Here is a 27,306-nt window from a genome sequence, read left to right on the forward strand (position 1 = left end):
CCCTTAAAGATCACGGACTAGCATTGAATTGCACACTAAGTGCTTTATTACCACCAATTCCCGGCTGAAATCGGCTGCTGCAAAATCTCGACGGTCACTAGCAAGGCGCACATTTATAAAGCAGAGCAGCAACATGAAGTTTTAATGCAAGGTGCACGCTGTGCAGGCTGGCAGCTTTACACAAGCGCAGCTGGGATGGCGAGGCCACGGAGAAACGCGCTTCTCGCCTCGCTTCTGGGTCAAAACCACTTGTTGGTACTTCTTCAGGCCTCCTTGGGGTGGGGGAAAAAATAAACAAACAGAGCGGCGGTGGTGACGAGCGCGGAGCGATGGTTCCTCCCGGTGCCGACGCGGTGTCTGGTGACCTTTAGAGGTGACAGGGACCGCGCGGCCGCTCCCCATTCATCCCGATGGCTCCTCCCGGGGCCGCCGGCGGGGGTCACCCCGCGCTGCCCGGGCCGTCCCCGCCGCCCCTCCCCGCCCATCCCGTTGTCCCCGCTGTCCCCGCTGTCCCCACCGCCCCTCGGCGGGCGGGGCGGGCCGCACCGCCCCGCACTTTTCTCTGCGGCGGAAGGTTACGGAGTGATGCGACCGGCGGCGCCTTTAAAGCGTGCGCACGGAGGAGGGGCCGCACTCAGCGCCGGGGCGCGGTGGGAGCGGTGCGCTTCGGGCCGTGAGGGTGCCTGCGGGACGGTCGGTGCTCGCCTCGCTCCGCTGCCGCCGCCATGTCCCGGGAGCCCGAGATCATGGAGTCGCAGGTGATGTGGGAGCCTGACACGAAGCGCAACACCCACATGGACCGGTTCCGCGCCGCCGTGGCTAGCAGCTGTGGGCTCCGCCTGGGTGAGCGCTGGGCGGGGGCAGGCGGGCGCTTCCCGGGGCCGTGCTCGGGCTGTGGGGGCCGGCAGGCGCTGCCTCCCCGGGGTGGCTTCACCGTGGGCCTGTCCGTGTGCCGCTCAGGGCTCGGTCCCCGTGGGTGCCCGAGCACCCCCTGGGCAGCACAGAGCTGCGGGCGGGATGCTGTGCTGGAGCCTCAGGCAGAGGCCTCCGGGGCAGCATCCGCTGGAGTGAAGGTATGTGCAGCTGGGAAGGGCAAACAGCCTTATCTGCGGCTGGATGGCAGCCCGGGCAGCGCTACCTGCCGCGGCTCCCGGTGCGCGGGCAGGGCCGGGGCCGGCAGCGGCACCGCAGTGACTTTGTGTTTTAAAGGGATGTGGGAAGGCGGGATCGCTGTCGCCGTGGCTGAGGTGAGTGTAAGCCTTAGTGCATCCTTCAGCAGCGGGGGCGTGTGAGACTGGAGTTATGGTCATTTCAACGTGGGGAGTACGTGTCTTCTAACAGTCAGGTGTTCTGGGAGGTGAGTGGTGATGCACGGGCTTGTTCAGTGGTGGAAGTTGCTGCGCATCTTCCGTGGCTCTTGAACTGCCACCCCTGCTCTGTGCTTGTTCAGAAGTACCTGTGTGGCTGTGAAGAGGTGTGTGGTTCTTCAGCTTAGAAACAACCTGTTGCCTCTGAAATGAGGCCTGCTTTGAGCAGGGGTTTGATGTCCAGAAGTGTTTCTGACTCAGAGTTTGTTTTTTTTTTTCCCATAGCTGCTGGCTGTAGGCTTCCATGTCTCTGGGCTGTCAGGAGTCAGTGGTGCTGGCTCTGGGGGCTCAGCTACATCATGGGCTCGGTAAATTGCAGTGCATGTGGAAGTCAAATCCTTCTGACTAGTTAGTTTGATGTCATTCTGTTTAAGTATTTGGGGCTTATACAAGATGCTTGTGTAGTTTTCCTGTAATCATTTGTCTGATGGAGGGTGAAAGGAGTTATTTGGGCCAGTGGCTTGGAAGTTTGTCAGTCCAGTGTAGGTGTCAGTGGTGTGAGCAGCCACATTCTGGAGTGGCAGCAGTGTCAGTAGTGCTTCTGGCAGTTCATGTCTAGGAAACATTTCCTCACCTTGATTACTGTGTGGGTAAGGCAAGTCATTATTTTGGTTGCTGGTGCTTTCCCATTGGAATCCAGGTGTGTAGTGCCTTAACTCTGCTGCTGGGTGGGAAGCAAGTTAATCCAGCGTTTTAAGCAACTCCTGAGTGGAATGATGTAACTGGTGCACAGATGATCAAGAGCAAATGCAGTTTCAGATGGGCTGCCTGTGTTTATGGCTGAAACAACCAGAACTCTTTTCATCCCACTTGGAAGTGGCTTTCTCTACTGGAAGGTGATTCCTGTGTATATTTAGAAACCTTTGTCAGCTTCCATTAGCCTTGCACTGGTGCTCATTGGCGTGAGTGCTACTCACAACAAAGACTGGATGCTCTCCAGCATTAAGATGTGGACTCTCTGAGGAGAGCTGAGGGCAATATAGTCCCTTAGAAAATGGCTCTGCTGGGCTCTGGAAATGCAGTAACAAAAATCAGTTTGATTGCTGAGTAACAGGCCTGTGCCCTGAAGGACTTGCATGCTGATGCTTGTTTGGAACAAACTGTATAGACAAACCAGAACAAACTGTTTGTGCTGTAAGAAACCAAATTAATAGTGACCTGTAGCTTCTTGCATGTATCAAATGATTTGGAGCAGGTGGTACAATTGGGTTTTGAAGGAGGAGGTGGAAACTTGAGTTCTTCTTGTGTCAAGTCTTATCTCTGTGCAGGTGAAGTGTGGAGTAGAGGATAATGATGAGTAACTTTGGAGTGTAAAAAGGGTGTGTAGAGGCTGGGATTTAGGAAATAAAATCTGTGTTATGGAGAAGAGTCTTTGCCTTGCCTATCAATAATACCATGGGGATAATCTCACTTTGATGGGAAGGATTGATGTAGGAGTAAGATGTGGAAAGGACAGACTGTGTGGGGAAACAGATAAGCAGTGGCTAAGTGTGAGTAACAGTGCAAAGATGGTTTTGAGTGTTTTTCTTTTAAAGAGCTGGAAGATGTCCTCCTTCTAGAAAAGGGATTGCAAAGATGACTTTTGCTGCAATTGGCTGGTTGACAGGCTGAAAAAACAGAGATAATTGGTGAAAATGCCTTTGAGTGGTTTAGCTGAAAGCATTGAATAGGGAACAGTTGGCAAGCAGGAAACTTTCTGTCACTGATGGCAGAAACATTTAATTGGTTGCTGGCATAGCTTCAGATATTGTGGCCATGATGAGGAAATGTCACTTCCAAGCCTGCAGTGAGAATTGGCTTCAGCTATTCGTACCTAGAACTGTTTCACACTAATTTTCAGCATTTAGTTTGAATTGTGGGGTTTGCTGTGCGTGCTTCAGGATACTTTGTGTCTCACGATCAGGTAAGACTTCAGCTGCTTATTTGCATGTTTTTAATAACAGGCCATGGTGTTACTATCTAGCTAGTAAACATCTTGTTTGACTTCATTCATGCTGTTTCAGCATGAAAAGGTGAAAGTTTCAGTCTGTCAGGCCTCATATTCACTGAAAATCAGCCGTGCTTCCTGTGACAGCGATGTTGATGCCACAGTTGGATAAAGAGTGCCTCTAATCTGTGTGTCCCTGAGCTATCAGAGGCCTTTGGCCCCAGACTGGGACCTTACAGCAAATGTCCCTTGTCAGGAAGCCTTGTTTATCTTTTGCTGTGTGAAATTGTCCTGTTGATAGATAGGAAGTGTCAACAAGCAGGACTTGTTTAATCTTCAGCTGCACTGATGGCAGGGGAGTGTGTGCAGGTATTGCAGGGAGTTGTTAGAAAAGGTCACTGTCTCTGTGGTGGCAAATGGCTCATAGCAGGCAGGTGAAGTGATGCCATCTGTTCAGGTGTCCAGGTAGGCTCTGGGGTTCTGTAGTCACTTGCTTTCAGCAGAAGTGATCTGCTCTGGGGTCAGATTTATCTTCCTAATTGTTTTAGCCACAAGTTTTCTTTATCTGGGGTATCCCTAATTGTAGTTTGTGTAGATCCCTGTGATTCTCTCATAATGCTGACACATATCTATTGCTTCCAGCCAACTATGATGATTTATACCAGTGGTCAGTGGAGTCCTACTCAGACTTCTGGGCAGAATTCTGGAAGTACAGTAACATCGTCTGCTCTCGCCTCTACGACGAGGTAAGTTCAGTGCTTATCTTACAGCAACACAAAACTGATGTTACAATCAACCTTTTGACCTCTTCTTAGAACTCTGGGAACTGATACAAGGAATTGGCCTAGTCCTGAATTTCCTGGTGTGGTGGATGATGCTGTTCTGTTGCTGGCACACTTTAGGGCAGTGAAACCCTTGAGTTTGGTTGTCCTGAGCAGTTCTGCTGTGGTGTCCTTGTGCTCTTGCACACCTTGTCATTCCTGGCTGCTCGTGGGGAGCCTGCCAATGCACTGCCTTCTGCCTTAGGGTTGTGCTGGTGGAATATCATCCTGGTTTTGTACATGCTGGCATTCTGTCAAGTCAGTGTTTGCCTTCCCTGAGTCAGCTTACCTGATAAGCACAAGTGTTACACTCTGCCTTTGTGGAACTGGTTATGGGGCTCTGCAGTCAGGTGCAGGCTTGAAATATCTGAGGGAATGGTGGTGGTGGAACACCAGACAGTGCCACAGAGTTCCTCTGGAAGAAAGGTGACTCTGCAGATCCTGCCAATGGAGCCCTTGCATAGTCCTGGTGTAGGATATCAACATCACCCTGTGCTTTTCCATCTGGGGGAGATGTTGGGATAACTACTTGAACATGCAGTGCAGCCTTCCTGGGATTTAGTAGGGAGGACTGGACTTGCCTTACTGCCTGGAATCCCTCTGTTCCAGAGCCCTCAGAGTACTGGCAGCCCTGCAGAGGGGACTGGTAAGCTTCTTTTGACTTCTCCTGTTTGACTGATTTCTGTACTGATAGCATAGATCAAGTGGTTCTTCCTGCCAGGGGACTGTGTGCTCAGGTGTCTTATTTAATGTGACCCACCCTTCAGAGAGTGAATGCAGCAAGAGTGTAAGGGCTAGCCTGCTTTGAGGTGTGTGCTCTGAGCACTATCAACACTTAAATGTTACATTTTCTATAGAAGCTAACTCCAACTCTGGGAACTGTCAGAGTAACTCAGCTGGTCCCTGGTAGCTAAAGGCTGAAATGTTTGATTTTAAAAGTGTCTTACAGCTTGATTCTGGCTGTGTGCTGGAAGTAAACATTGTTTTCAGGTAATTTTGATGAAACAGAGTTGATTCTTTTGTTCCCAAGTGGTGAAAGAGCTTCTACTTCCACAGGTCATTCTGAGAAAAACAATAAAACCTCGTGTAGACAGAATAAAAGCAGCCAGGATTTTATTTAATCCTAGTGAAGGTTCTAAGTGTGGCATGTAGATGTGCTGATGTTGCTCTGTAGCAGTTGACATCTGTGTCACCTGTGACATGAACAGAGGAGCTTCAGTGTGCAGAGCTGTGCAGAGCAGGGCAGCACTGGAATGTAACTCACAGGCAGCTGCTTTTGAATGAGGGATGTGTCTGAATTTCTCCTTTTGCTGTGGGAAGCCCCTGACACCTGTTGGCCCTGTGGAGGGGCCTCTGAGGGAGGGATCAGCTTGGCCATCTAACAAAGTACCACTGCCAAAGACTGAGCTTAACTGGGAGTCACAGGTGTTACCTGGGGAGAAAATGCTGGGGTGTGAGTCCAGCTCCCTGTGCTGCTGGGGCTCTTAGAAACTCTGTGAAGGGTTCTTTCCACTTCAGAAAAAAACACCTATTTTGGATCTTGTCCTGGAAAATGTTGAAAATATTCTGCTCACTTTTCTTCAAGCTGAGGAAGTCAGAAATGAGTCAATTTTAAGAGCAGCTTCTAATTGCTGCAGTAATGTATGTTAGTATGAAAATCATTTGTGGAGCCTGAGTTGATAAAGTTGATAAGATGTTGTAACTCAGTTCTTGGCAATTGTTGGGAGCAAAGAAATCTGAGCTTCCTTTTTTAGAAAGTACATTTGAAATAAAATAATGCAGCAGTGCACTTCAACATGAGTTTTAACTTAAAAGTTAATTTTAGGGTTGCCTCCAGTAATACATACACTGCTCTCAAAGCAAAATCCTTTGGGTTTTCTGGAATAGGATGCATTTTGAGGCTTGCTGGGCTTTCAGAAGAGCCTTTCACTTGGGCTGAAGGAATGCTGTTTCTGTAATGTATGTTCAATCCATGAGAGAGAACCTGAGGGTATAAACTGAAGCTTTCAAAAACACAGCTGTAAAATAAAGTTTCTATTTAAAGATTTCCAAAGAAATGTGCTGCTGAGCAGCTGAATCACTAAGCAGAGGGACATTTTGGAAAGAATTTAGACCTCGGGCTAATGCTAAGGGGCTCTTTAGCTATCAGTGTTATTAAAGTTAGTCTTACCTGTGACTTATGAAGGGGTAGTTTAATACTTTGAGGTTAATTAGTTCAGGATGGGGGAAGTTGTTTCAGCTGACTGTATTTTTGATTGTTTTTCATTGCATTTTTCAATTCCTTGTGTGTCTTATTCCTAGGTGGGGAGTTACTTAATACAGGTTTATTAGGTTGTTGGATCCTGTTAATCCTCAAAAATTGAGAACTTGGATAAAAAGCTAAAACTCTTCAGTTACATTTGACTGTACAATGAATTATTTTGAATTACCACTGTGTGAGCTCCTGCTGTTGGTCTCTGTACCCTGTGACTCGTGGTGGGGAAGGGTGGATGCTCACACCTTCCAAAGAGAGGGGCTGGGCTCTGTGGCATGGCACAGAATTCAAATGTGCTGTAGCTCAGTGGGGTGTTCCCAGGGCAAACCCCCAGTGCATCTCCTGCTCTGGGTGAAGTCACAATGGTTTGCTTTACTTGTGGGTTAAAGGTTGGTCCAAAGGTAGAACTGTCAGCAGGGAACTTTCCCTGGTTTTGTTGTAATGACGTGTTTGCATGTGGCAGTTGACAAATAATTAAACTTTCCAGGCCTCTAATTACAGGATCAGTGTCTGTTTGCCATCTATAAGCTGGGAGAAGTGATTCTTGCCTAACAGAGTCTGCAAAGAGCTGACTCCTGTACAATGTTGTGAAAATCAATTCTATTTCAGCTCCCCAGGAATGAGCGATGTGTTTCTTTCAGGTGGTGGATACATCCAAAAGTATCGCAGATATCCCGGAGTGGTTCAAGGGCAGCAGGCTGAACTATGCAGAGAATCTCCTGAAGCACAAGGACAATGACAAGATTGCACTGTATGCAGCAAGTAAGGAGCATTAATGCCTTGTGTTTGTTTGCTGCTCACAGGGCTAGGCCTTATGAAACAGCTCTGATGGAACATGGAAATAAACTGGTTTGGATGAGGAGAGAAAAAAAGGGTGATAAAGTCAGTAACACTGCACAGTCTGATACAGCTCTGCAAAAAAACCCAGCAAAACATGCTCTGGGGATATAGATCTAGAAAATCCTCTGCAAGCTAAATGAAGTTTTATTAGGATGTGCTCAGCTGCATTAAGGTAGTGGAGGTCATGCTGTGCTTAACATCACTCAGTATTTGAAGTATTATTTCACATTTGTCATAATTGCTTGGTTTGACATGTGATTATTGTTCTGTAGGTCTTTTTGTTAGGAAGTCATGGGGTGTATCAGAAACTGCTTCATCACATAATCACAGGTGGTGATAGCAAAAGGAGCAAAACTATTTCCTAGCTGATCATTGTATGAATGCTGGACTGAGCAGTTGGCTCCTCTGGGGTGAGCAGACTTCCACCTGCATCTCCTTTGTGACCTTCTGCTGTGTTTAATCTTCTTAAGACCTCTTAAGTCAGAGTATTTCTTGGTAACTCCCTGCTGCTAGGTCACAGTGGTAGTTTGGGGGCCTGGGTCAGGTTTGTGTTCACTGGGGATGGTTCTGTGGGAGCTCTGTGGATGTCACAGGGCATAGGAGTGTGAATGTAACTTTCCTAAACAATTTCACTTGTCACTGGCTCCCACTGTGAGTCTTTTTTGCTTTTCCCTTCTCCTGGGGCTTTAATCATGGAGCAAGATCAGTGTCTCATTTCCTGTTGCTCTGTGGGAACCCGGGCTCTGTTGGCAGTCCCTGCTCAGTTTATGAACTACATGTTACAGGGACTGGGGCTGTTTTGCATCATGACCTGCTCCCTTGATCTGTGTAAGTCCAGATTTACCTCTGTGAAGGTCTAAGAAAGCAAAAGAGTGAAAAAATGCCATTCCCTGCTGAAGGCAATGAGCTGAGGGCAGCTGTTCTGGAAGGAGCAGGGTGTGCAGCTCACCTTTCCTGGGGCATCCTTGGTGTGTGTGTCTTCATGGGAAGTGCTGGGTGCTGGAAATAGGACAGCAGTCACACTGAGGGACAGGGAGGGACTTCAAGGTGACAGATTTTTGCTTTCATAACATTTAGGTTTGTTTGTTTTGTTTCATGCGTGATTTATTAAGAGCTTATGTAACACCTGACATTCAGCACAATAGGGAAAACACCCTGCAGATCCTTTCAGAGGGGAGCTGAGTCCAGTTTAGTTTGTTTGCTTTGTGCTACATTGGCAGAGGCAGATGTTCCAAAAGCACTTCAAAAGTCAGGCCTGGACATGCATGATTTTCACTGACTTGCTGTAATAAAACCTGAGCTTGAGCTTGGGCTGCTTCTTAGACCTGATGAGAAAACTGAGCAAAAAGGGAAAATGAGATTCTTACCATGTTGGAAATTAGCCTTGGTGAGTGCAATCTATTTATAATGAATCCTCCTTGAGAGCACACCTTTCTCCATGAATAGTTTGTGTTTCTGCAGAGGTGTTTATCTTTAGAAATGTCTTCATGCTTACTGAACAAATACCACTGATTAATGCTTGATTCCCATTAAAAAGAGGAGGTTTTGGTGCAGCATAAGAACTTCAGAAGCAAAAAAATAAATATTAGTGGTAGCTGTTCTCTTAGAATTGTTTTCTAATAGGATTGGTTGTTTGTACTAGACTCATGTTGCAATGCATGATTTTTGACTGATTGCTTTAATTTTCTTTCCTCAGGGGAAGGCAAAGAAGAAATCCTCAAAGTTACTTTTGAAGAACTGAGACAAGCTGTAGCTTTGTATGCTGCAGCCATGAGGAAGATGGGAGTAAAAGTAGGAGACAGAGTTGTGGGTGAGTAATTTTTTTAAGGGACAGGAGGTAGAATTTTTTTTTTTTTGAAATGTGCAAGTGAGTAGTCAGTTACAGAAACATGCCTGGGAAACAGTGTTTCACAGAAAGTTTCAATAAACATTGTAAAGAAAAGGCTCTTGTGCTGCTGTATTTACATTTGTAGGAAATGCATTTCTAGAGGGAAAGAACCTGGATTAGCCTGTGGGTTCTCTAGCACTGAAGGGGGAAGGAAAATGCTTCATTCTCCAAGGTCTGCTTCAGACACACTCTGTGGAAGCTGTGCCTCTGGCTGAGCCTTGAGTCACCAGGCACATTCATGTGGGGACAGTCTGGGAAATGCTGCTCCAAGGTTGGTTGTGCTGGTGCCACTGGCACTTCCTGACCCTGTGGCCCCAGGTGACCCAGTGCTCTGGGAGCTGCAGGTCTGGAGAGCTTGTCCTGCCACCAGAGTGGTGACAGTGAGCAGCTGCTGGGCAATAACTCCTCAAGTCACCGGTGCAGAGATGAGTTGGAATGCTGTGATCCTTTCAGAGCTCACCACATCTTCTGCAGCAGTGTTTCCTGTCAAGAGACTGTCATGTGTGTTTTTCTGTATAAACAGGTTTTTGTCCTGTGAACAGCTTGTCCAGTGTGCAGTCCAGGCTTGGAAAGCAGTTCCATTGATCTCTAAATTGCTGGGTTTGATCTCCCAGCTCAGCTGCTTCACCTCTATTTTGTGCTCTGTGTTTTGTGCAAGTCAGAACTGCAATATCCTTGAAGCTCCTTGGCTCCTACCTGGCAGTTCTGGGGTTTGTGTCATTGTGCTGCTGGAGTCCCATGCTCTTTGAGCAACACTTGGCCATCATCCTTAAGTCTGTGTAAATTCTTACATGATGCAAACCCAAGTGATGAAACTCTTGATTTGTTTCCTGCATGCTGCAAACTTGAACATATGTCTTGAAAACTAAATTTTAAACCCACAACAATGACCTGGAAATGTAAATCTACTCAGTAGAGCTCATTTCTTGCATATGGTATGAGTATGCTCTGGAACTGGAAACATGAAATTATCACAGCTGGTGGCTTGGTTTTTAACATGGAATTGGAGCTAAATCCTTAATTAGGTATGAGCCATACAGTGAAGTTGAGAATGTTTGTCTGCATGAAGATGCTTGAATTTTATCTCAATTTTCAGCTTTAATGCTGTCATATCTGTTTATTTCTGACCATTTCTTCAGCAGCAGCAGGGAAAATGTACTCTGCAGCTGGAGAAAACATGGTCTTGAAATGTAGCTGTAGCCTGTGCTGCTAATAATGCTATTAAAATTTTAGTAACAGTTCCTTTTAGTTAATGACTGTGTTTAGCACTGCAGGCTGGCTGATTTTTGAATTTTTGTTTTGGTGGCTGGCTTACCTCTACTTTAAATTAAAAAGCATGGTTGATACTTAAAAAAAAATATTTTAAAAGTCACTTTAGATACTTTTATGGGGGTCTCAACTTCTTTCCTATGTTTCTCTGCTATGCCTAAGGATATTGGCAGTCCCTGGAAGAGCTCAAGTACAACATTGCAGAGGCTGCAGCTTCCCAAACTGAGTTGGGCAAGAGACATTAAATGTTGGGTGGGGAAGCTGGAGTCCTACACCCACTTGTGCTATCAAAGATCAGGCTGTCCAGAACATGCCAGAATCCATGGGGATGTAATTTGTCCCAAAATTTAGAGCAGATGGCAGGGGGAAAGGCAAATCTTGCTGTTTCATAGTAGTAACACAGGGCATGCTTCTGAAAAAATCAGGTTTGAAATGGAAAGGAGCTATTCTATGAACTTCATTACAGCTGCCTAATGTGTAGTCAGCCTGTCAGGTTCTGACACCCTTTGTTGACACTTTCTCTTAAAATCTGAGCTGTTAGAATTACACATGACTCTTTCTGTTGTTTTCCTGAGAGCTTCATCTCCACGCTTTGCTGCCTCTAAGACAAGGCTGCTTTAAGTTCTCATTACACTTAACATACCCCCTGGTTTGTTCAGTACAATTTATGGGTGCACCATGACAGTAATAGTCTGTTGGAGCTGGAGGTGGGTGAGTGTGGGTGGACAGGCAGTGGTGTCAGCACTTTTTTTCAGCTTGATTTCATTCCAGTCTTCCCTTTCCTTCACTGAGAGCACTTAACAGTGAACATAATTGAAGCAGATGTGTTGTGAAACATATTTCTTCCTCTGAAGATGTCTTGCAGTGCTTCTTGAACAGTTGGAAGAGGCATAAAATACCTACTGCAAGCTGCCCAGATCCACCTGTGAGGTGCTCCTGGTCTCCCAGTGGCCATCTGGCAAATAACAACTAAAATAAGAACAATACACAACTGGGAGGACTTTTCTCCTCTCTGGATTGCTTCTGCTCTATCCCTGTAGCCAGCTTTGCTCTGTTACAAATCAGCAGTTAGAAACAATCTGATCTTCCCCATGCCTTCACACAAAAACATCCTCAGCAGAACATCAATGAATTACATTGTCTAAAGCAGCTATTTTATCTATAGCAACTGCATTAGCCCTGCTGCTTACGTGGGTTTTAAAGCTAGCTTTGTAAGGAGATTAGAGGGGTACTAATAGTTTCAGGCCACAGGCATGTTGGGCAGGGTGGCCACTTGCAAGTCCTGCAGGAGCAGGAGATGCTGGAAAAGGAAAATAAAATAGGAATCTGGTTTCTCAATTCTGTTCAGTTTGAGAACTAGTGTAGTTCAGCAATAGAAGACATTGGGAAGATATTTTATTTGCTGTTCCCTATTTTCTTTCTTCCTGATGTATTCTTTCAAGGCTCAGACAAAATCTTTGCTGGGTCCCAGTTCAATTGTTGATGTTATGTGCATGGATGAAAAAAAAACCAAACTTTGGGTGCCTCTTTTTCCAAGAGGAAACCTTTATTAAACTTCATGAAGGCATTAGGTGCTTGCATGGAATGTGATCTCAGCACTCTGAGAAATCAGACTTTTGCCATAGTTTTCAGCATAATGATATCAAGTTTTTGGATTACAGTTTTTACCTCTTCTGTTGGTGAAGTGCTGCAGTGTAAATGGACACATGTAAGTGTAATCTTGGTGTGTGCTAGATTAAGCAAATAGCAACTGACAGAAAATGCTGAGGCACTTAGTCCTGAGCAGATCAGGCTGTAAGTGCCTCTTAAAAAAATCCAGACAGTGCTTTTAAAATGCCACTTGTCCTGCTTAGAGATTTCATGGGTTTTATGTCAGTAAAGCTTTCATTTCTCTGTTTTTATGGAGACTGTATATGTTTTTTCTAAGTCAGGAGGAGTGCTGCTGGGACCCTTGTGTGTCATACTCTGAAATTCCTGCTTGATGAGTTCCCAGCTCCTTAATTTTGAGCCCTTTATTCAGTTACTTTCCAGTTCACCCAAAGGAGGAAGATCCTTTTCATTCTGGTAACAGGAGGTAGTTTCCATCTTTCTTAAACCTTCAAGAAAGGGGTAAGGAAAGATTCAGAGGTAGAGAAATACCTTCTGTAGCCTTCCCCATGCTGACAAATCCTAGTTTTGCTCCTTAGCTGAAATATTCTATCAAAGAACAATGAGGCTCTAGTTCAATATATGAGCAAACATGATAAATATTTAAATCAGCAGTACCATTATTCCTCTATAATACAGAGCTTTTGTTCAGTGGTCACTGCTCTGATGCTAGAAGTTGTTTTTTTCATCTTCTTTGTCTGCAATGTTCCTTTTTCTCCAATTTTAGACCCTGAGGACCAGTGTCAGCCTGCTGAGTGCCCTGAGGGGTGTGCTGGTATCTCGAGGGGCACAGACAAATGCAGGGAGCTTTCTGTGCATGGCAGTTGTTGTGATCAGCTGGGGAATCTCAGATGTGGGAGGAAGAAAAAATTAACTTCTAAATGAGAATCTAGTTTTAATCTGAAAGACTGGCAGGAAAAGTAGATTGTGTCATTAACTGTTGAGAGAAAAGGATTGTGAGTTCTTACTCTGTGTTTGGAGCATCTCCAGCCAGAACAGACCCATATTTTTATCTGTGGTGGAGTTTGGACAGATCTGTGAGAGCCCAGAGAGCAGCAGGGCTCCTGGGATCAGGTGAAGGCACAGAAATGCAGAGTCAGTTGCTGAGCATGGTTTGTAGCTTTGGGCACTTCTGGCTGGTATCCTCCAAAACTCAACCACCTCCTCAAAGCCAGCTGACAGATGAAAGCAATGATTTAATTGTCTGGCTCACAATAATCAGCAGAGATTTGTGATCCTGCCTTGAGGGCTTTTGTGTGGAGAGGTGAAAAGGAGAATTGCTTAGAACAGAACTGAAGCTTGTAAGCAGTGGCAGAGGAACAGGGAGAGATCCAAAGCACAGGGAGAGATCTGTTTCCCTTGCACTCTGGTCCCCTGATGATCCCATCCAAGAAATGCTCAGTGGAAATATTTGGCATCAATTAAAGAGCTGCTTTCGTCACACAAAATTACATTTTGGTCTGTTCTGCTTCATATATTTCAAATTATTTAGGGAGGAATATTTGTCTTAGAAGAAAAATCACTGAGATTTTGGGATACTGTGCCTTGTATAAACCTTGACCCCAAGGGAAAAATAACAAAATAAATAATGCTTTTATGGGCATGAGCTTCTGCTGCACTTTGTGCTTAAGAACTTCACTGAACAAACCACTATAAGCTGTAGGCAGTTCTAGGGAGCAATTTATATCTTAACATGGCATGAGGCTTTTATTCACAGTTGTGTGTTTTCCAGAAATTGTTGGGCTTAAGTCATAATGCTGTTTTAAAAGTTACTCCTCCCAAAAGCACAGCAGCTTTCAGTAACTGCAGTGGCACTGCTGGTTAACAAACTGATTTCACTGATTTTTCAATGAGGAGGAATCTCAGTTTAAGACTTTAAGTTCACTTTGTAAAAAGTTGAAAAAGGATGGGTTTTTGTCAAGAAATGTAGAAAAATCTCACAAAAATCCGTCTTGGTACTCTCCTAATTTGTAATATTAACATAGCAGAAATTGCTGTAAAGATCTGAGTTCCTGTCCTGAAATGTGCATCCATAAATATCCTTTTTTTGGGACGTTTGCACTGCTGAGTGTTTGCTGTCTGTGGAGCCTTGTGGTGCACCTGCAGTCCAAGATCTCAGTGCCCACCCCTGCTGTTGAACAGGATGGAGAGCTTTTTTATTGCCATGTGACTTTTGCTTTCAAATGCAGAATTTTAATTAGATATCAGAGCACTGCAATTAGGCCCATCCTGTGCTTTTTTTTTAAAGTATTTGGCCATCTTTTTGGTTGCTTAAGGAAGGTGATCTGAAACTCCAGGTCTTTGACCCATCTCAGTGTAGTTTGTGAATTCCAGTTGCATTTTCCATTTGTGGGCTGCATTCTGAGCAGTGCAGAGTCAGACTCAGCCACCCAGCCCCTTCTGGAGAGTTGCTCAAATTGAGCTCACTGAAACTAAAATCTGACTTTCTTGACATTAATTTATTCTGTATGCCGTGATAAATTGAATTTAAATTTTGAAATCTTGCTGCAAGCTAATGAGAGAAACCTGAAGAGCCACATTTGTGTGGGAATGTTCCAGGGCTTGTCCCACTCTGTTACTCCCTTATCAGCTGAGACACTGGTTTTGCTTGTTTGTGTTTAAGATTCTGGCAGTGTCTACCAGCCAACATTTCTTTGTGAAGCTGAATCTCTGCTCTTGAGCTATTTATGATCTTTCCTTACAGATACTGGTTCTTTCTCTGGTGGCTGTTCCTGCAGTCTTGTTCTGTCCCCCTGCATGCTGCTGCATTCTTAGTCTCTCTATACCCTAATCAATACACTAATTTTCTTTCCCAGTTATTCTTTTCACTATGCTGCCCTCTTATCCTGAAAGTCTTATTAATTAAGCAGGACCATTTGTAAATTGGGAGTAATAGTGTAGATAAAAACCCTGATACAAATATTTTTATAAATGAATTTATTACTAATTCCTTGTGTAACTGATGTGGCTTCAAGGTACGAATTCAATTGTGTGGAAAACCTCAAAGGGTGCTTCAGTCTAGGATTTTGCACTTTTACAACCTGTTTACTGTATATATTATATTTTTTTTTGTGTTGTTCCATCTCTAACCATTCCACCTCTGCCCTAGGTTACTTGCCCAACAGCATCCACGCAGTGGAAGCAATGCTGGCAGCTGCAAGCATTGGTGCCATCTGGAGTTCCACTTCCCCAGACTTTGGCATTAACGTGAGTAGCCTCAGTGCCTGTGCAGAGCAGCCCTCCCTGTGTCCCAGAGGGTGATGGCTTCAGGTGGCAGGTGGCTTTTGTTCCCTTCAGCAGAGCTGCCACCTCCTGGCACAGCCCAGCGCTCCGCAGCTTCTCCAGTTGTCACTGCTGATCTGGGTGCTTTGAGTGGCTTTAGCTGCTCACTCTTGGGATATTTTCACATGCACTCCATGATCTTGGTGAGCTTTTATCAAATTAAATGTGCAGATGAGCAGCAGAGTTGTCTGAGCTTGGCTCTTCTTCCCAAATCCTGCCCCAGGCTTAGCCACACTCCAATTTCCACACTCCAATTTCTTTTGCCCAAGCAGTCCCATCCTTTGCCTCCTGTCAGGGTGAACTCAGCACCACCCTGGTTGGTCTTTTCCACAAGGCTTTATTTGCCAACAGTGAGGAATTCCATGCTAATATCACTAACCTGATTAACTCTTTTTAGCGTAGAAATAAATGCTGTGTGTGGAATTATTATATCCAAACGGATGGGCCCTGGAAACTTTGGGAATGTATTCTGCTTGGTTTGGAAAGTTTTTAGCACACATCAACAACAGATCTAAATCACTTCAAAGAGGGGTATTAAACCTGTCTTCTATCTAAAAGTTTACATATGAGAAATGTAGCGGTTTTGAATTGCCCAGTGCAGAGAGCAATGTTTTTAGATAAACTCCTCAATTTCAGTGTCTGGAAAATGTATAGAATAATCATTCCTGGATTAGCGCTAGAGGGCAGCAGCATTCCATGTTCTTACACTTGAGGGTGTATCATTGGGGAAAAAATGATTAAAAAATCATTACAGCATGTAATGATCAATCTGTTCTACAAATATTTTCTGCTTGCTCAGAAAATGATGGTATGGAGTAGTTTGTGCAGTGTGATTCCATCTCTTATCTGGGGGAAGATTGCTCACTTTACTTGCATTACAAAGGGCTGGTGTGTTTTCTGTCCATGTTGGTGTGCTGTTGTTTTCAGTGCCCAGCTTTTAGTTTTTGATGATAGCTTTTTAATGGAACTTGGCCTTGGAGCTGCAGTGCCATCAATATCATTTATTTTCCTTTGGCAGCATGTGTTGGCATGAATTCAAATCCTAAAATCATGAGGGAGATCAGCAGAGGCCCTCGGATACATTGGCTTCCACCCTGAGGAAAAGCTATTCCTCCTTTTGTGAAGTCCTGTTAACATAAACGAAAATTTTTGTGCTTGGAGGAATAGTGTAAGATTTGAAGTCCAATTGTGTGTATGTGTTTTGTGAAGCTCAGAAATGTCACTCCTCAGAGCTGCCTACACGCTGCAGGCTCTGAATGCCATCCCTCCAAAGGCTCCAAGCCTTGAGGAAGTCTGCTGTCAGAGCCACTGAGCTGCCTCCCACGCACCACGCCACTCTTGGCAGCTGCTGCTTCATCCCTCTGCTCCCTGCTATCCCTTCCCATAAATCCATGGCAAAGTGCTGGCCTGAGCATGAGAAATGGTTGGGTTTGTAAGTTCATGAAGCTCTGCTCCCAGAGCTGGGTGAGGAGCCTTTGGTGAGCTCAGTGCAGCTCCATTTGTGGGTCCTGCACAATTTTTTGGACTGAACTGGAGGCTTGTGGAATAGAATGAGCCATATCTGCTACACCTGAGCTTTCTGTGGAAGGAATTCCTTGCTGAGCCATCTGGTTGGATTGAAGTTCCAGTGTAGCAATTACGTGTTCCATCTGTCTGTATTGCCTTTGTAGCATCTCAGGCTGCCCTGTGGGGTTTGATGCTGCCAGTGCTAATGAATTTAACTGGGTGTGTTAGCAGCTTTGGTAGGACCCTGGGAGCTGGAGCCATCTCTGCTTCTGATTCACACTTCAGATTTGATTCTTCTCTTTAGAATACCCTTAGTGCTCATTGGTCTTAATTTGTAACCATCAGGCAGCATGGAAATGGGATGTGTGTGCCCTGCACTCAGCATGAGGGTATGCACACGTGTGCAAGTGGCTGCTTGGTCTGTTCCTGGCAAATGGAGCAAAGGAAGATGTAGAGAATTTACCAAACAAGCAAGAAATCTGACTTCCCACTCCCTTAGAGAGTAACTGTAATGTATTAATTGAATCTCCATTTCTGAGTTTGTTAGGTAACACACATGGGGCTTCTTGAAAACTTCTTGGGTCAGCAGAACAGACTCTGGTGATTTTTTGTTTTAAAGTAATTGAGAAATTTGAATGTCAGTGCATTGTCACTGTATTTTCTTATAATGTGAACAAGAAGGAAATACATGTTTGATAGCAGGGAAAGGTGTTAAGTGACATTGTCAGCTAATATATTTATATTTAGCCATATCCCTTACCTGTGGTTTCCTGAGGAGACAGCATGGACAAACTGTCAGGACAGAACTCCTGTCCTTCTGCAGCAGTTTTTTTTTTGCAATGCTGAGCAGCCCAGCTTGGAAACAGAGATGAGTTGACCATGATGTTTTTGCTTTCATCTTCAGTTTTGGTAATAATTTGTTTCTCATTTTGACTGCAATGTAGAAGGCAAAATAGAAAACAGAAAAGTAAAGAATGCTGGGAAGAATAAGCAGATGACTCAAGTCTGATTTCTGCAACATGATTTAGGAGATTGTTCTTGAACACTTAGCTGACAATTTTACAGTATTGTGTAATCTTGTACTTCTTAATGCTTCAAGTAATGGAGCTAGAGAGGTTTGAACATCAGTGTGCTGAGAGCTTTTATTGAAAGGATTTGCTTCTTGCTGTTGAATACAAAAAGATCCATTTCTGGTAGGCTGCTGCATGCAGTGTACATGGAAAACTGTAAATGCCAGGAGGGTTTTAATCTCAAATAGGATGATAGCTGTGGTAAATTACTGAATATAGTGCAAGCTGGAGGAGACACCTGAAAATTTAGCATTTGAATGTGTTGTGCTGCAGAGATACTAAAGGAGCTGTGGTATCTTTTGTTGGTAGCCTGTGTGTGTTTTCAACATCAAGTTTTTTTGCTAAAAATCAGTGGTGAGGTTTCTTTTGTTAATGGGGGCAGAACAAAGCTGCCAGTCCATGTGGGGCCCCCGACCCCATCAGTGCCTCTCCCCCAGGATGGTGTTTGTCCCCCCAGCCTCTGTCAGAGCAGCTGGGGGCACATGGAGCTGCTCCTGCAGGTGCAGCAGGAGTCCTGTGCACCTTCATGGGCACCAAGTGCCCAGTTCTGCTCACATCACAGCTGCCTGTCCTCTTTGCATGAGTCTAATCTGACCTGCAGGGTGATTTTTTAGCTGTTTAGGACTTTGTGAGCTTGGCCTTTCCCTAAGTGATCCATGGGGGTTTGATCATTGGTTGGTCTGGTAGGGGCTCATGATTTAATTGTTACAAACCTGTTTTGCTTCAGAGATCCTTTGTGAGTGAAAGACAAGCAGGCAGTCTTTTAACAATTCTCCTGTTAATGCCTGTCCTTATTCCTCACTTGTTTTGAAGTTTCCATTTAGCTCCCACTGAAGTTTCCTACTGGAGCAGTTAATTTCATTTTTTTAACACATTTTTCTCTTTATCCCTAGGGTGTACTGGACAGATTTTCCCAAATTCAGCCTAAGCTCATATTTTCTGTTGAAGCTGTTATATACAATGGCAAAGAGCACAACCACTTGGAAAAGCTGCTGAGGGTGGTAAAAGGTAATTTCACTGCATCCCACCTGCTCTGTGGTTCTGTGAGCACTCAGAGCCTGCCCTGCCACTGCTTGTTGCTGTCCTTCCTTCTTTACAGTGTCACAGTGGCCACTGAGGCTTTCAGAACAGATTTAGTAAAAGCTGAATGGTCTTTTCTGTAATTTTGACAGTCTTCTGCTTGCTTAACTTTAATAGATCATCAGAAATTAGCCAACAGTAGGAGCAGGGGCTGATGATGGTGTTTTTAAGCTCAAGCAAAGTGCTGCTGAAGACAAATGGGGAGGTATTACAGCACTAAAGCTTGCAGATTTACACATAAAAGGCTGGCAGCATTGAGGAAATTACATCTTGGGTAACAACTCAGTCCTCTGGGGTTTCAATACTCAGTGCATCAGAATTATTTCTGTTACTTGGTGCATTACACTGTATGATTCAATCAGGTAGAAAAGACCTTTGCTAATGTAACTCAGTGTAAGAAACAATTTTCTTCCTTCTTCCAGGGCTTCCAGACCTAAAGAAAGTGGTGGTGATTCCATATGTATCTTCAAGAGAAGCCATAGATATCTCTAAGATTCCAAACAGGTAATGGGAGCACTGCTGGGTCCAGAGGTGATCTTACACATGGGCTGGGGTAATGCTTTCAGAAAGTTTTGAAATGTTCCTTTTTTTCTCCTCCTCCTTATGCAGTGTCTTTTTAGAAGACTTCCTTGCCACTGGGAAAGGAGACCAGGCTCCCCAGCTGGAGTTTGAGCAGCTGCCTTTCAGCCATCCTCTCTTTATCATGTATTCCTCAGGCACCACAGGGGCACCAAAATGCATGGTTCACTCAGCAGGGGTATGTTCTCCCTCCTGGAGCTGCACTGGCTGTGCTTTACTGCTTGGCTTACATTTTTTCCTTTAACAACATCACTCTGTGATGTATTTTAAGCAAGAATTGATTGCTGATGGTTTTTCAGTAACTTGACAGTGAATGTTTTTGTTAGTGTGGATTGGTAAGGATATAAAATACTCTGGTTTAGAAATCAGTGTGGAGACCTTTCAGATTCCAGGTGTTTCCTGGGAGCAAGTGTCATTCACAAAAGCACCAGCAGAAGTGGCCTCACTGATACTTGAAGAAGAAAAGGCAAGGAACTTGAATTGGGTGTTTGCAACTGATTTTTAGACGTGGTTAGCTTGAGGCCCATAGGGAGCTTGAATGATTTTTTACCTTGAACATTCATGTTGATCAGTTTAGAGTATGTCATCCTCATCAATCCTTGAAGGAAGGCAGAGAGTTGGAATCTCAGTGAGTGTAGGTTTTACATTGCATGGAAACTGCTTGAGGCAATGTCTTCTTGTGGCTAAAGATAATATCTGATATTGGTGCCAGAATGACCCTTGCTCACATTCTTTCCACTTGCTGTTGATGTTCCAAAGCTCTTAAAATAGAGGAAGTGACTGCAGCAGTGTTGAAACTTTAATTCTGCTATAATCCTTAATAGAAGGCAGTTTTTTTCCCCATTTAAGGCAGGCAGGGTGTGTTGTGTAGAGCCTTTGCAGCAATGTGTGTAAATGGAGCTGCACAGCTTTTAGCCAGTTTCTGCTGTTTGCTCTGCAAGTCAGGGTGAGCACCCTGCAGGGCTGGGTGGCCTGAGGGCAGGATCCTTTGACGCTGTGCCCCCAGTGTGGGTGTTCTTGCCTCTCTTTGATGGCAGGGACTGGAGGATTTGCCCCCAGACAAATCCCCTGCTGCCTGTAAACACTCTGCTTTGTGTTATCAATCAGTAGGAGATCATACCAGGCAGCACCAAATGGTCCCTTTGGGACACAAATCCAGTGTTTGTGAAGAAGAAAGGAGGTGGGTTTTGAAGTTTGACAGCTGTTTTGAAGCTGTGCTGCCTTTAGACTGGGTAAATACTTGCAGAGGTGGATTAGCAAAAACAGGACAGGTGTTTTGTTCAGAGATGGGTGATAAACACTAGAGATGAAAAATAGCTGTAGATCAGAAAATAGGACTTTTCTTTTGCAAAGTTCTTTCTTTTCCCATCTTACCTGCTAGCTTGCCCTGGATCATGACTCTGCTCTCCTGAATCATGTGCAGAGCTACCTTAGAGTTTAGGTCCAGACTACTCATCCTTGCTGGGTGGATGGATGAGTAAGATCTCTTGTTTGTGATGATTCTGTTTCCACTGAGCAGCTCTGAAGTTGTAGTGCAGATTGATTTTTTTTTTTTTTTTTCTGGTGCTAGCACCTCTGGCTGAAAAGCAAATTGTTAAAGTAGGGACCTCGGTGTTTAAATAGGGCCTACACAAAGTCCATGCAAATAAATTCTTAGATGCCTTTTACACACTTGATTGGGTTTGTCTGTTTGTTCTAGGCTTAATCTTGTTTCCATTGGAATTAATAGGATGATTTGCATTGATTTGATTTAAAAAAAAAAAAAAGCAGAATTAGCCTACTGTCTTTGTTTTATTTTCCAGCCTTAGTTTAAACCAAATGTGTTTGTGGCAGTGAAAACAGCAAGAGATGACATTTTGGTGAAGACATTTCAATAATTGCTTATTTATAGTGTGCTGCAGTGCTGGTTTGTTACTGTACTGATTTTAGATGCCAATAGGCAGCTTACTTTAAATTCACAACCCAGTTTATCTAATTCTGCAGGAAGTTTCTGGTCTGTTTTCTTGCTACACAGTGAAATGGCATACATCAATAAAGGCAATGAAGCCAGGGCATGGGAGATGATATAAAAAATGGTGGCTCAGAGGAGTAGGCTATTTTTTTGATCCTGGAAGGAAAGCTGTGTGGTTTTGACCAGTTGGGTGTGCTGCAGAACAACGTTAGTAATTGTTATTCTTTAGTCCTAAAAGCATTGGTGGTTCTTCTTGCCTTTGCAGTTATTCCCTGCTCCCAGCTATCTAAGGAGAGAATTTTGAGCTAAAATCCTCTTCAGTTCACATCTGTCCATCTCAAGGCTTGGGTTTAAAGCTCTGCAGTGCTGCAGATCCCTGGGGTGAGAAATGCTTGGGGTTGTAAAAGTCCTTTAAATAAATGAGTCCTGTAAATGACTCAAGAGAGTTTTGGGCTGAGTTTAGAGCAGCTCTGCCTTCTCCCAGAGTCCTTTTGTTTCCAGCCTGAGATGTACCAGCTTTTGCAGGGAAATTGGTCATAGCCTATTACCTAAAACCATTCTCAAAAATCCCCTCTTGCTTCCAAAACTGTGAAGTAGCAAAAACTAAACGAAGGAAAAAGAAAACCAGTACTTATCTGACTTGAATATAACTTTTAATTTTGCTGTTGTGGGGCTGTTTCAGAATCTCCTGCAGAAACAATGGGCTTTCCTTTATAAATGCAGTAATTATGTAAACACCTGCAATTCTGGCAACCTTACCAGTTCAGTTCGACACAGTGTTTCTAAATCCCGATTTTTGGGTGGTTTTCAGCTGTAGGAGATGGCAGCTGTAGCTAGATGGCAGCGTTGTGACAGCTGAGGGTGTTCCAACAGCAGTAGGTGAATTCAGACCTGGTTCCTTTGAGCAGTGAAGTGAAAATAAGATTTACTCCTTTATTTTTATTTAATGTTTTCTGCTTTTTCTCCCGAAGCATGTGCCAGTTTTATGACTCTCCTTTTTCATTTTGAATGTTTATCTGTAATCTGTTTTCTTTCAGTGTAAATCTTGTTTCATGCTTATGAGGCTCTTAATAGTTTCACTATGACTCCTTGCATAAATGCAAAACCCATTTTTTATTTTAACATTGGCTACATTAATTTGTCACTGCAGTGAAGTGGCTTAATGAAGTAGTCTGTAAATTTATTTATCCTAGCAACTTGTGCTTTAATGATGATCAGGAAGGTGGTTTAGCAGCATTTCCAACAAAAGGAAATAATACATTTCAGGCCATTATTAATATTGATGCTCTGAGCAGTGAGACATTTCACATTTGTGTTTACAAGAGATCTGTGCTGTCAGGTCTTTTGTCTCCTAGATGTTAATAGAGAAGATAATTTGGACACATGGTGCTAATGTTCAGCAGCTGCTGCAGTTTGTGGCAGCTCTCAGTTCTTCACTCCTCCCATTGCCCAAATTCACTGAAAATGAAACTGTCAAAGGGCTTCTCTTGGAAAGTCTGGCTGCTGAAAGCCTGCTGTTAAAATTAGGGTCTGCTTGGAGTACTCTGCAACTCTGATGGCTGTGTGGAGTTGAAGGGAAGGGAGTTGTTTATTCCATGGATTAAAAGTGATGTGCAGTGGGAATTGCTGAGGTCTAATGAGCAAGGCTGAAAAGTTATGTGAGAAAATGGAGAATGCAATTGCTGCTGCTGTTAGATAGGCCTGGGATTTATTCAGTGGTACTTGAAGGGAATGCTTGCTTTAATCCTGGAGTACATCCTGCAAGCTATTGACTGTTAGTGTTTTTTAAGTCTTAATGTGCTGTCAGAGTTTTGCTTTTTCATTTATGTGATCTTGTATTTTCCTTTCCTTTTGCAGGGTACCCTCATACAGCACCTGAAGGAGCACATTCTTCATGGCAACATGAGCAGCAGTGATGTGATTATGTACTACACAACGGCAAGTGGGGCTTAAGGCATTTTTAGAAACACTGTAACATCTTTTTCCTGTAAAGTTTTCCTGACAACTTGTCATACAAATCCACAAGTACACTTCTTTGTCTGTTAATTTTTTTTTACTGCAAGGGATTGTCCCATCTGAGTTTAAAAAAAAATAAAAAAATCAGGTGAAATAATAAAATGCAGCAGGGACCTTTCTGATGAAAGGTCAAACCCATGTTAAATGTTTCTGACCTAACTGGTGAGGAAAATGAATTGATTTTTAGTCTCTTAGGGTGTATTGATCAAGCTGCCTCATCAATATCACCTACAAATCAGATTCCACCTTCCTGCAGGGCTAGGTCATACTCAAGATGAGAATTTATGTCTCTGTTTTGTTTGTGAGGAGAGAAGCTGCCCACCTCCAAGCTTGATAAAGGAGAGGGGGTAAACCTCATCTGTGTGGGGTTCAGTTATGTGGTGGGGGTGTTCTTCCTAATGCTGTGATCAGGAAAAATGATTCCTAAGCCTTCTGTGACTGTAGCGGTTTGAGAAGGCTGATGTCTTTCCTCCTGAGTTCCCTTGTGAACTTTAACATGACTAGTCAGTTTGCAGTATCTCCATGGAGGGATCATGGTAATTGCCTTGTCTCTGCCTTGTCCTCTCTCCTGGCTCCTGCTGAAAGCTGTGTGTGCAGGGAGGCATGGAATCCCCAGCTCATTAGGTGTTGGTAGGCATCACTTAGATCAACATCCATCAGGAACATGCAGCTGAGGCAGCCTGGGACAGGTGAGAGGATGAGCAGAGCTTCAGCCTTAGTGCTGATGTGATCTGACAAAATCTCTGCTGTGGCTTTAACAGCAGGAGAACTTCAGGCAGGGCGAGTGGAGGGGAAGGTGGCACCTCTTGCACAAGGGCAGGGATCGAGCTTGGGTCCAGCTTCTGCCAGGATCTGCACCAGTGCACCCTTGTGGAGCTGGCTGTAGCTCCTGGGCCAGCTGACAGCTCTGCTGGGGCTGCAGGCAGTGACAAACTCATGGAGGGACAAACTCATGGAGGGACCAACTCATGGTGTGTGCCAGCTGACAGCTCTGCTGGGGCTGCAGGCAGGGACAAACTCATGGAGGGACAAACTCATGGTGTGTGCCAGCTGACAGCTCTGCTGGGGCTGCAGGCAGTGACAAACTCATGGAGGGACAAACTCATGGTGTGTGCCAGCTGACAGCTCTGCTGGGGCTGCAGGCAGGGACAAACTCATGGAGGTTTCTTCTCTTCTCCAGACTGGCTGGATGATGTGGAATTGGCTGGTGACTGCACTTGCTACAGGAGCTTCAGTGGTCCTGTATGATGGATCTCCTCTAATTCCTTCCCCAAATGTGCTCTGGGACCTGACTGACAGACTAGGGTATGTATCCAGAGCTAAATAAAGGTGGTGGCATTGGCTCCTGTCACCCTGGAGGTGCTGTTCCCTTGGGCAGGAGCTCGTGCACAGCATGACACAGTTTATCTTTTGGCTCAGCCCTGGGTGGAAATGCTTTTTAAAATTTGTACTAAAACATTTTCTGAGAGAGGAGGAGAGACAAAGAGCTGATTGTTTCAAATTGGAGTCAGGTATTAGAATTCCAGGCAAACAAAGACTTTTGGTTCAATAGTTTTCAAGAGCAGCCTTTTCAAAAGGCAGTAATTGGGAGCAATCTGAAGAGTAATTTCTCAGCACACTCAGAACTTAGTAAATAAGAACTCTTTTTTTCAAGCAGCTCAGCCTAAGATTTTAATATAGAACTTTGACTTAAAGACATAAATTGACTGGAAAGGCTCAGCAGGGCTGCTTATATTTTCATATTTTGCTTTTTAACCTATAATGCCTAATTCATACTGATAAGCTGTTCAGTAATTGTTTCATGCCATTTTTTGTGCCTGAAAATGCTCACAGCACCCTTCCTCGAAGCTTAGAGAAATGGCAGGTAGCAGATAAACAGCTCTAAAACCCTGTGATTGAATTTAGCTTTGTACACTTTGTTAAACTTCGATTTTTTATTTTTTTTTTTTTATTTTGTAGCTTTCCTACTTTGCCAGCTACGTGTAAGGAGTAAATTTGAATTTTATTACCAGTGAAACGAGTGTCATTTTTAATTGATAATTAAAATTGTTTGTGGTGGAAAGTGGATGACAAAAGATTCACTTTCTGACTCTGCATGATTAATAATTTAAACTTCAGTGTCTTTTGTGACATGTAATATTTAAAGACTGACATTTTGTCTCTGGCTATTATAACTGAAGCTTAATGCCAAGTCAAAATGCTTCCACTAAAAAAAAAAAAGGCACAAAAGAAACCCACAAACTTCAGCCATGCTTCACCCCCAGAGAAATCCTGGTAGAACAACAGGAGAAAAAATGAGAATTGAGAAACAACCCAGCTTATTTTTAAGCATTGTCTCCACATGCCAAAAGCAAGTGAAGATAAATGTGTCTGCATGTCTCACTTTTGTAATCTGGCGCTAAAAGCGGTGGCCATCTGCGTGGTACTTCATCATGCAGTCTGTTCCCAGCTCACTCATATGTTAAATATGTTAAAAAAAAAAAAGGCTCCAACATGTGAAGATTACCTTCTTCTCTGAAGATGCACCACACTTTCCTTCAGAGAGCATATTCTCAGGGGATCATCAGGATATCTCATCCTGCGTGGCAGGAATGACTCAAGTGGACATCCATTAGTGATCTGTGCAGGGGGATTGGTGCATGGTGACTAAATGTAGTTCTGTAGCATTTGGAAGGAAATAAAGGGAGATTTGGCTCTACATGTGCTGTAGAGGAAGTGTCAAAGAGCTTAAAATAGAGAAGCATTTTGTATTTTAATGTAAAATAAGCACTGGTTTGAGGCATGGAAGGAAAGTGAGATGTTACACAAGAGTAAAAATAGTTCATAGGATTGGCACAGAGGGGAGCTGAGAGCACTGGGCTGGGGGCTCTCATGCTGGAAGGTTCCCTGCTCATGGCAGGGATTGGAACTAGATGATCTCTAAGGTTCCTTCCAGTCCAAACCATTCTGTGTGCCCTTCCCAGGTGCCTGGTAAATTGCTCTGTGCACTGATGTTTGTGCAAGGAGCCTGTTCCTACCTGAGGGGAGTCCACCAGCATGGCAAAGGAAGAGATTCCCTTTTGGCAGTGTTGAAATATCCCCTCTCCTTGCCTGGAGCAGTGTCCATCCTGCCTTGGGAGTCAAAGCCAGCCTAGCAGGATCTTATTTAAGCTCTGCTGGTGTTGATATTGTCCATACTCTGTGCTGTGTCCCTTATCCTTACCTAGCTCTGCATTTTCTTGAGTGAGTTTGTTGCTGTAATGTAAAATGAATCAGGAGAAACCAGGTTTTAATTCTATTGTATTGAACAGCTCTAAATACCCTTTGCAAGGGCAGGATGGAGTTGTTCAGTTGGGCCAAGTTTCCTGTTCATTTAGGCATAGGCAGCTCAGGCTTTCACCCCTGGAAGCTGAACAGGTATCTCTACAAAATCACTGGTTGCTGTCCCAGAGTAAAGTAATTTTTGTCAAAGTGTGCCCTGAAATGGCAAAGTTTTCCTGTGTAAGACTGTACCAAGGCACCCTTGGAAAATTATGGCCCATTAATAAAGTAAACATGCTAACATTTTGTGATGTCTTTGGAGTGCTCTGCAGTTACAAATTCCTGTAAATGTAAGTGAATGTCTTGGTGAGATGGGAAAGCTTTGCTTAATATTTAAAGATAGAGTTAAAAGTTTCAAAGCTGCAGAGATGACATTTGATCTGACTGATTTTGATAGTTCAAAAGGATGTGCCTTGCACTTGGGAAGCTCTGAGAGGCTGCATTGTTTGTCTGATCCACGTACAGAGTGTGTAACAGCCTCTGCTCACTGCAGTGGGAATTGCAGGTCT

At 44.1% G+C, this 27,306-nt stretch overlaps 1 protein-coding gene across 1 annotated transcript in view; it reads left to right on the forward strand.

Annotated features, from left to right (window-relative positions):
* Nucleotides 1-587: 587 nt before the first annotated feature.
* The window catches only part of AACS (acetoacetyl-CoA synthetase), a 36,274-nt gene continuing 9,555 nt past the window's right edge, over nt 588-27,306 (forward strand). The window contains exons 1-10 of the mRNA XM_041488794.1: nt 588-843; nt 3,937-4,040; nt 7,011-7,131; nt 8,906-9,019; nt 15,123-15,220; nt 18,765-18,879; nt 19,374-19,455; nt 19,561-19,708; nt 23,339-23,419; nt 24,678-24,802. Of these exons, the coding sequence (XP_041344728.1) occupies nt 726-843; nt 3,937-4,040; nt 7,011-7,131; nt 8,906-9,019; nt 15,123-15,220; nt 18,765-18,879; nt 19,374-19,455; nt 19,561-19,708; nt 23,339-23,419; nt 24,678-24,802 (1,106 nt within the window). The 5' untranslated portion in view covers nt 588-725. The remainder of the gene's footprint in view (nt 844-3,936; nt 4,041-7,010; nt 7,132-8,905; nt 9,020-15,122; nt 15,221-18,764; nt 18,880-19,373; nt 19,456-19,560; nt 19,709-23,338; nt 23,420-24,677; nt 24,803-27,306) is intronic.

Source organism: Pyrgilauda ruficollis, unplaced genomic scaffold (assembly GCF_017590135.1).
Source record: "Pyrgilauda ruficollis isolate IOZ18807 unplaced genomic scaffold, ASM1759013v1 scaffold9, whole genome shotgun sequence".
Lineage (NCBI taxonomy): Eukaryota > Metazoa > Chordata > Aves > Passeriformes > Passeridae > Pyrgilauda > Pyrgilauda ruficollis.